This window comes from Medicago truncatula, chromosome 8 (genome assembly GCF_003473485.1).
Source record: "Medicago truncatula cultivar Jemalong A17 chromosome 8, MtrunA17r5.0-ANR, whole genome shotgun sequence".
In the NCBI taxonomy this organism is placed as follows: Eukaryota; Viridiplantae; Streptophyta; class Magnoliopsida; order Fabales; family Fabaceae; genus Medicago; species Medicago truncatula.
The window spans coordinates 39,715,874-39,726,109 of NC_053049.1; the positions used below are offsets into that span (position 1 = coordinate 39,715,874).

Here is a 10,236-nt window from a genome sequence, read left to right on the forward strand (position 1 = left end):
ATTTCTATATATAATAACATTGACCCAAATCTATATTAATGTTGAACTTACGAGTGTGAATCCAGTTCGAATTTTCTCCTTTCCCTAGTATATGTATCCGTTATTATCTAACCTTTATCAAATTATCAAGCAAATGGACAGGAATTCTAATTTAATTTCCCAATATACATTTCTCAATCGCTTCCAAAAGTTGAATATCTTGGATTCTGAAGAAACTATCGCTCTATTCATTTACACGTCGCATTTGCCTAACAACTTTATGATTCATGCCATAGATAGCATATACGGCTATGATTAACAATAGCAATCAACATAGTTAGATTCCCACCCTACCAGCTTGCTCTCAGTGCATTACAAACACAATATCCAAATTAAAACAAGTCAAGATGGCAAAAGGTTACAAAACCAATTGAAAAGCTATATTAATATACATGATGGATGTTTACAAAATTCAGTACATTTTATCCTTACGTTTTATACATCAATATGCACCCAGGCAATCTATGAAACCTTAAAGTGAGGAACTAACCATACTTATAACACGACTTGCCATAATCAAATCTTACCAAACTGGTAATGTCTGAACTTTTAAGTGCTTATATTTCTGTTCTTTGTTGAACCTTTTTGCACTCACTTCCAAACCTTTAAATAGAAGAAGCTTCAAGGCATCAACCCCCTCTTGCAAAGCCTCGTCAATCTGTCCAACAAGAAAGATAAGAGAAAAAGAAACATTGAACAAATGAAGATTTTTGCAACTTGGCTCGTTTCCATATAGTGGATGTAGCCTGGTGTTCGAAAATGAAATAGAATCAGCTAGTGGCTGGTGCTATTTTCATTTTGGATGTTCGAGAAAATTTCATGTTGGATGCAACTAATAACTATTGCTCCCATTTGCCCAAATATTTTCCAATTCATCACATTAATATTTAATTATTAAAGAGCCACCCAATCATTTGACATGTTTTTTTGACCTTGCACTAACATGACAAGTAACCACCATGATATTTGCCAAGTGAACTATGAGAACCCAATTGAAACCTTAGTTACACTAGAGTAACAAAAGGTGTATTTTCAACAGGAAACCAAGAACTTACTCGTTGTCTAGCTGTTACATTAAACTTTTGAAGCAAAAATGCTTTAGGATCCATTTGTCCAGGAGGCTTCCCAATCCCTGTCAACAAAACAAATTGAAAATAACAATCATTACAATATTGATCGAATAAGCATGGGGAAAAATAAACAGTTTGTAACAAAAATACTAACCAATTCTTAGACGAGGAAATTCACTATTATCTCTGAAGTTATAAATAACACTCTTTAGCCTGGATCATTGAAAAGCAAGAGTAGAGTACAATGAGTGGTAGCACATGAGAGAAGCACTTGATTAGAAAATATCAGAGATAGCAAGATTTCATGAACTCATTTTCTAGCACAGTTAATCCCATAAACAATATTATTGAATCATAAACACTTGCTTCCAACTTCAGCTCAAAAAATTAATTTTCCTTTCCCCTAAAATAGTGCAGTGCATATATGACAATATATGGCCCCTTTAACAAGCAACAATGTTAGATGGTGGATCATGCCAGCAGGCCAAAAATCCGCGGCAGATAGCTTTGCAGCCTATGATGGAAGCATCGAGGATATATCTGTATGTGTATATATACACAAATACTCCAGAAAATAAAATTAAAAAAACTAACATATGCAAAGAATAAACTAAATTGATAGAAAATATATGTTTCATAATAACAAATCACAAACAGCTAATATGTCTTATGGCCATCAAGTTCAAGACTCCAAGTAACTACAAAATCATAAAATACAAAAACATAACATAAATGTCTAAACCTTAAGCCCAACATAGTCAATTTTTTTGTTGTTTATTAAGGCATACCCGCCTCCCTCTTCTCTTTTAAATCCCTGGAAGTTGTTTTCAAATTCTGTTAGGGTACTAGAAGTCTTGACAAGGATTTATTTGCGGGAAAAAAAGAATAACATCTCAGAAGATAATCCTCTCTGTCACCTAGCCAACGCTCTAGGCAACTGAATCTCGAAATACAGAAAAGAGCTACTTGACATTAGTGGAGCTTCTCTACTATAGGTTTGCTGACTAACCACCGACTATTTACAAGTTTTGGGCAGGTTTAACAATATTGGGCTAGCCCCAACGACACTCCACTCCTCTCCTCCAAAGGAACATTACCAAGATAAATTGATCCCGGATCATAGTAATATCTACCGAAGTCATCTATCTAAGTAGCTAACTGGTATGTTGAACCATTTAATCGTCAATTCATCATCTAGTCCAAGTCCTCGACATTCTAGATATCTGACTTTGTTCTAGCACCTGCTCTAGTAGATAATATTCAATTTCAACCTACCATTCCAGATCCAATAGGAAACTATCCTCGGCCTGCCCATTTCCTGCTGCCTTTTTAAGTGTAAAACGTATAAGTCTGGGTGGGTGCTTTCTAGATTGTGGTGGAAGCTGGAATTTGAATGCAACTGTCCCAATTGCTTGAGTACCAAAATATGGCCCGTAACAGCTACCTTGTGTCCAACTTACGATGCAATATGCTCAACATATAGCCATAGACTACTGCATATGGAGACTAATTGTCAAGTAAACTGATTACGCAAGCACTTGGGGAGCCCTCCCTTAAAAGCTAGCTATTAAGGTGGAAGAACCAAGCCACTTAAGTACTCCACCAAGCATCCCATACTACTCATTATGGGACTTAAGCACCCATAAATACCCAAATCCCTATCATAAACCCAGACCTTTTTCTCCACCTTCATCCTTATTTGATGATAACCACTCCTCACTTATGTTCGCTTGCCTAATGTGGCCCATAACACTCCTCACTTGTGGCTCACTAAACATATGCAGTTCAGGATTTGTCATACCTATTGGGAAGGAAATGTGAGTGTTTGCCTTTTGGCTTCTTATCGCATTGTTGGCCATGGTTTTACTTGGCGAGATTTAGCCTTTCCTTTATTCTTGGTGACTTACTCGAATAGAGAGAACATTTTTCACAGTTCCAATAAGCATTTGGATGGCATCATAGCAACAACAATTATCCTTGTGTCAATGCCAGATGAATTGGACAAGCCTGTCAAAATTTAGGTATAGGCATACAACTGGCAGGAGGTTGTGATGAAGAAAGGAAAAGGAGAGACCAACTCCAAATACCATACCATTAACAACTCCAAATGTCAGGACCAGGACTAAAACAATTTTTCAGTGTCAACTATTACCCCCTACATCTATATGCATGCTTTTAATGAATAAATTTCATGATTCAGTCGTTAGTACTCCTTCCGTCCCTAATCGTTGGTCCTACAAGGTTTGGACACACAATATTAAGAAATAATAAAGTGTGATAAGTTAAGACCCTTTTATCCTTAATTTATTAAAAGAAATTTATTAAGGCATGTTTTTGGTATTTTTAAGGGTACAATAGGAAAAACATCATCAATACTATCTTGATTTCCTAAAAGAACCCAAATTTTGGTACAAATATAAAAAGCTAAAAGGACAAAAAAGTAGGGCCAGAGGAAGTAACTAATTTTCTCTTCTTTCTAGTATATTTTCAAGTGTAATGCAGATAGCCCTGTAAATGTTTTACAATAATTCTGCACAAAGGACGAGAATCCAAAAAACACCACAAACTAAACTGGAAATACTACCAACAAAGAAAAAAGGCCTCAAAATCTGAAGTGCATAACAAAAAAAAAAAGTCAGATACCATGCTCAAGTTACTGAGCAGAATCAAAGGATACTAAAATGCTTTTTATTTTTAATTGAAGCTAAATTAGCCCATCTAAATTGGTTCTGGAGAGAATCGAACCTGAGACATCGAGGAGGAGCACACTCCCAAATCTCAAGCCGATACCACCAGACCAACCCAAGTGGGTTTAGGATACTAAAATGCTTGATAGCGCAATAAATGAGTGAGGCGACAAAATGTATGACCATTGACCAACATGTTACATCAGTACAAGCACACTATATCTCATTGTGCGAGTTTATGAGATCAAAGAAAATTGCATGCAAGAAGAAATGCAAAAAACAAAAAACTTCAAATGAGAGAAGAGACTAAAATGTGAAACACAGTCTGCAATATACATGATCAAAGAAAAAATACATAAGTAATGAGATTCTATCCCTTAGACAATGATGCAACACAAACCAGGACTCCAATAAATACACAGATAATTATGAGATTGTGTTGCCAATACACAAATGCAAAGGCTGTCTGCCAACACATGTAATTTGATTTCTACACCTTCCTAGACTGTCTTCCGGATCATCATCATCATCATCATCACCATAACAAAGGGCAGAATTGGATTTCAGAAGTGGTGATTGTAGACTATGACTCCAATAACATCTACATGACTTCATTTTAGATTTTGAAAAAACATTTGTTGGGTCTGTAATAAACCTCATAATATCTCTAGAGGAGTATGTACTTGGGCTCAGCAACAGGTTTATTACGGCCAGTGTGATAATATATATATATATATGCAGGCGTGTACATAACAATAAATGTGTTCACAATTACTCAATTATCATATAATGGTGTACCCTTTGTGGCTTCCATGACCCCCTTTGTCATTAAGACGAAGCACCCCACATGGCAGGTTCATATCATCATGGAACTGCATCCATAAAAAATATATTGAATGAAAAAGAACACACCTATGACCAATTAGAAACTTAAAAGAGAAGGTGCAACAATATGTAATAACTTACCACAAGCACCTGATTAAGGGGTAACTTGTAATAAGCAGCCAGTGGTCCTGCCTACGGTAAAAGAAAAAGTCATCTCTTAGTATAACATAATTGATAACCAGCATAAGGCTTCGCACATACATAAAAGTATAAGCAGATGAATTTATGAAACCAGTTGTATACTGCTTCAAAAACTGAAACCTCGCATGGAATGATGTCAGTAATCAGTAATACTACCATACCACAGCAAAAAAATGGCACTTCAAAATTCAAATACAAATAAAACAGTAAAAGCAGACAATAATATAAGCAATCAGACATGAGGGCCATTCCGAACATGAGGGCATTAGTCTGTCTAGATACAAAAGAAACTAACAATTGCCTAAAATAATTAAAGACTGCACACCAGAAAATCGAATGATGTCAGAAGAAGCATTCAAAATGGATATACATCTCACACTAGTACAATAGACATTTTGAAGTATCGTAAAATTTTCACACAATATATACTCTCAGTTACTAAAAAACATACAAAACTAAAGCATATGAAGTCCTTCATATGTGTGGAAGAAAATCAAGTAAACTAATTTACTCAGTCAACACAATCTGATCATTATAGCCAGCCCCACTTAGTGGGAAAAAGTTTGGTTGTTGTTGTAACACAATCTGTCATCAAATCACCATTGATCATTTAGAATACCATTTCGTTAGAATCAAACACTGTCCACTCTAGTAGTGAAATCGGATGCAAACACATCATCCCTTTAGCAGTCATTCTCACTTACAAGGTTTTCTTATTACAGTTACAACAACAACAACAACCAAGCATTATCCCACTAAGTGGGGTAGGCTACATGGATCAAAATATGGCAGTGTTCTATCATAAACCATATTTCGATCCAACTCATTAATCTCTAGATCTTTCTTAATAATTTCTCTTATAGTTTTTCTAGGTCTTCCTCTGCCTCTAGTAATCTGACTATCCTCCAGCTGATTGATCTATTCTCCTTACTACATGTCTTCTCTCTACATGCCCAAACCACCTAAGCATATTTTCCACCATCTTTTCTACTATATGTTTTCTTGTTACAGTTACCATGACATAGGGCCTGTTGGGATTGGCTTATTTGGGCTTATCTACTGGCATAATTTTTGTGAGACTGTTTGGGATAACTTATGAAAATAGTTTATGACAATTTTCATAAGCTTTTTTCAACTTATTTTCATAAGCTCTCCAATATAGTTTGTATAAACAACCTATACGAAAACAATTTAACGGTAATTTATCTTTTGCCAGAAAAATAGCTTAAGCAAGCTTATACATAAGCGTTTGTGATAAAAAGTGCAAATAAGTAGTTTATCCAAACAGGCCCATAATCTCACAAACTTTCGACTTTCAATTTTAAGCTGCAGATGCAACTTCTAATAACGCATGGTATGTAGTAACTTTTAACCTCGCAACAATTCTAATCAACTATAGTAAATTTCAATTATTAATGTGAGCAACCAATATATAATGAAATGAATTCACAGGTTAAGACGTTTTTGCATGTAGAAAGTAGTAACCTAAAAAGTAGAATATTTGAATTCCTTACTGATTCACCACTGAGATTCATATAAGTTTGAGGCTTTGCAAGGAAAACAGGAACATCGCCAACAAAACCTGTAACAAATTAAACGATTACAACAAGAAATAAGGAAAGAGAGAAATACAAGAGGAATGAATGAGAAAAAACCTTTTCCAAAAATAGCTTTGCAATGTACTGTATCCATGGCAATTCCTTGTGACTCGGCAAATGCATCAATCATCTCAAAACCTACCTGATACAAACGAAAACATTTTCAATCAAATTTCATCATCAAATACCAAAAAAAGCCCCTCCGTGATCGAAAACTAACTAACTAACTCGTACATTGTGTCGAGTTCCTTTGTATTTGTCGCCGGGGTTACCCAATCCAACGAAAAGCCAAGGGCGAGGAGCGACGGTGCAAAAGCTCCGTTTCGTTAATGTACTCAGCATATCCCCGCCGCGTTTAGGTGGTTCAGTCACGGTTTCATTGCTTCGGGTTTGATGTGTATCAAAAATATTCTATCATTTTTTTATGGGAAATGTTATAGAGTGGAACAATTGATAAGAATATTAAAGTAAAATTTTAACTTAAAATTTATGTATTCAACGCATTAAAACATTAAAAAATAACTTTTTTTTATATAAAAATTATTAATTGTTTTTATTTTTAGTTCGTTAACAAATGCACTTGTACTTGTTAACCAGACCTTTTTTTTATTGCATTAAGATATTTACACTAATAAAATAATATTTTTAGTACTTTTTTTTTTTAGAGTAGAACTATTTTGTGTGACAATGTTTTGGACGGAGTAAGATCGTATGAAAGAATTGTTTTGAAATTTTTTTTGAATAATAAAGAATTGCTTTGAAAGAGTTGAATAAATATTATTTTTTTCGTATATTTAACTATGTTATTTTGTGTAATTTGATTATAATTTATGTTTGTTTATCTGTTTTTTCCTATTGCATTCACATGTTCAAATTATTTTGTAGATTATATAACATACGGAAACATACCGACAAATTGTAGAGCACTGTGTAAATAATTTCTAATATATCGAAGTGTGAGATCAAGTATATTTATAGCGAAGCTAATTGATACGTAAATCACCTTATAAATTTCGGACATAATGGCAAGCTTGGTTTGATAGAGTTCTCAACTCCTCGTCCTACCTTAATTTTGATGTTATCTGATGGTTGTCGAGGGATCTATATCCCTCATCTTATTCCTTAGTTTTCGCTTTTTAACTTTCCTTTTTATCAAAAAAAAAAATCCAATATACACTGTCAAATAAGGATGAGAAGAATAAAACAAATCAAGAATTATAACAAAAAAAATTCACATTCTTCTCATCTAGGTGATATCATGAAAATACAAGAAAAGGAATAGAAAGGAAAAAAAAAACACTATCTAACGGTTTTAGACGATTCACACAACACTCGTGCTTGTTGGTCTTCCCACCAAGGAACATTTTCCCTTATGAAATTGAGTATTGTTGTTTACACATTGTCATTGGTTGAGAAACACTACTAATTTATCCAAATGTCCTTCGGCAGTTAACTGCCGAATTATGGAAACGGATGCAGTTAACTACCGAGGAAAACTTCGTCACTAAACTACCGAGGAATACTACTGAAAACTTCGGCAGTTAACTGCCGAGGAAACCTCAAACCTGTTTTTTTTTTTATTTTAACAAAAACCATAAATTATCATTAATAATATTTATTGATTTTGAATGTTTCAATCATTATTTTGGTACGTTTCAAACAATTGCAGTATTATATTTATGCGTATATATCTTAATAAGAATAGCATTTAAATCAATGTAAAAATTAAGCATTTGAATATTGTTTTGCACATTACTTAAATAAAAATAATAATAAAAAATCGTTAAAATAATTGTGCACGACGATTTTTTTAAGGTATAATATGTTGTTATATTTTCTACATTAAAATAATTGTGCACAAAGATTTTTTATTTATTTAAGTAATGTGCAAAACAATATTCAAATGTTTAATTTTTACATCGATTTAAATGCTATTCTTATTAAGATATATACACATAAATATAATACTGCAATTGTTTGAAACGTACCAAAATAATAATTGAAACATTCAAAATCAATAAATATTATTAATGACAATTTATGGTTTTTGTTATTAAAAAAAAAAACAGGTTTGAGGTTTCCTCGGCAGTTAACTGCCGAAGTTTTCAGTAGTATTCCTCGGTAGTTTACTGTAGAAGTTTTTCTCGGCAGTTAACTACCGAGGTTTTCCTCAGTAGTATTCCTCAGTAGGTTTATTAAAATACAGTTATTTTTCAATAAATAAGAAGAGCAATATAGACAAATCTATAATACAGGTGAAAACATTTAAATATACAATACCACAAGTTGCGGCGTTCTAAATATCTTGGGTATATAGTAGAAAATGAAGGGGAGGTAGCGGAAGATGTGAGTCATAGGATCCAAGCATAATGGACAAAGCGGATGTCTGGATGGGATGTGCAATATGAAATGTTGTATAGAACTGACCGTTGTGAGATGAAGAGCCAACAAAAACGTAAAGTCAAGGCATAAAGATGAGAATGTTAATACAGTATTGTCTAATAGCGATTATAGCATCACTGTAGGGAGGAGAAATTTGAACAACTCAATATTGTTTACTCTACGCTGATTAGTACAGGTTTTGTTAAATTGAGAAACCGTGTGTGTGCTGTTTCCTATGTAACTTTTTCATCCGTGTTCGCTACACACTACCAACAATTTTCTTGAACATAAGGCACAAATTTTTTACATTATTTGCTTATCAGTTCAACTTGTTTTTATAGAGGTGCATGGGAACTCTTAAAAGCATTACCACACCAGCATACAAATACCAGCATGACCCTAAATTTAGGGTTTAGAATTTAAGACACGGAAAGTCTTTTTTTTTTTTTTTTTTGCTCGGAAAAACAACTCCTTGTAGATAATAGAATCCTTTTGTGCTTTCACTGGATTTGAAAAGGTCAAGGGTTCAGAGACACTGAACTAAACCAACTATATACCAAGACAGCATAGAGGTCGAGGACAATTGATGTCCACACGATGCTAAATGTGGAAAGGCTAAAAGTATGAAGATTAAAAAAAATAAAGCCCAGTAGAAAATAGATCTATAATGCCTCCAAGTATCACAACAACAACCAAGCCTTGTTACACTAAGTGGGGTCGGCTGCATGGATCAAATTACGCCATAATGTTCTATCATAATATTTGGAAATTAAATCCTCAATATTTGATGATTTAAGTCCATGCTGCAAACATGAGCAAGACATAATTAGAATGGTTGCATAAGTATTTATAAAGGCAAAGGCACGCAGTCAATTCCTATTTAGAACATGGTGTATAAGCAGTTTTAGACCTGGACTCAACTAATGAAGTTTTGCCACTTCACGAAGCCCGTTCAACCTGAACCACAGCCTGGACAAAGCCAAGCATGAGAACCACTCAGCTAGGCTTGTTAGCCTGAAATAGGCAAACACCAAAGTAAGGCCCTCTATATAATTGAATGAGGCAAAAGGTTGCTTCCACAACTTTGAAACAAATATATAAAAGCTCTGACAAAAATAAACTACCAATACTTTGACCAAAACTTATATTTCAACCAAACTATCGTCCCATCGGATTTTTATCTTGATGAGGAAAAGCTCATATGTGCAATGAAAAAAAGAAGAGGTGTGATCCAGCGACAGATCAACGAATAATGATCTCATAAATCATAATGTAGAAGGCGTCATTGGAATATCAAATTGACAAGAAGTCGATGATCATTATTTGTGCTACAAGCCTACAACTATATACCGGTGAAACTTATAACAATGAACAAAAACACAAGACAAGACAAATTATTAAGCTTTATTAGCATATCTAATAACAATCATTCAC

The 10,236-nt window shown here is 34.0% G+C and overlaps 1 protein-coding gene across 1 annotated transcript; it reads right to left on the reverse strand.

Moving 5' to 3' along the window:
* Positions 1 to 387: 387 nt before the first annotated feature.
* On the reverse strand, positions 388 to 6,851 carry LOC11411368 (peptidyl-tRNA hydrolase, mitochondrial). Its single transcript, XM_003629682.4, has 8 exons — positions 6,655 to 6,851; positions 6,478 to 6,562; positions 6,337 to 6,404; positions 4,763 to 4,813; positions 4,595 to 4,668; positions 1,264 to 1,322; positions 1,095 to 1,171; positions 388 to 697 (listed from the first exon to the last, which is right to left on the reverse strand). Exons 1-8 carry the CDS (start codon positions 6,760 to 6,762, stop codon positions 563 to 565), a joined length of 657 nt encoding a protein of 218 aa, XP_003629730.3. The 5' UTR covers positions 6,763 to 6,851; the 3' UTR covers positions 388 to 562.
* Positions 6,852 to 10,236: the final 3,385 nt, after the last annotated feature.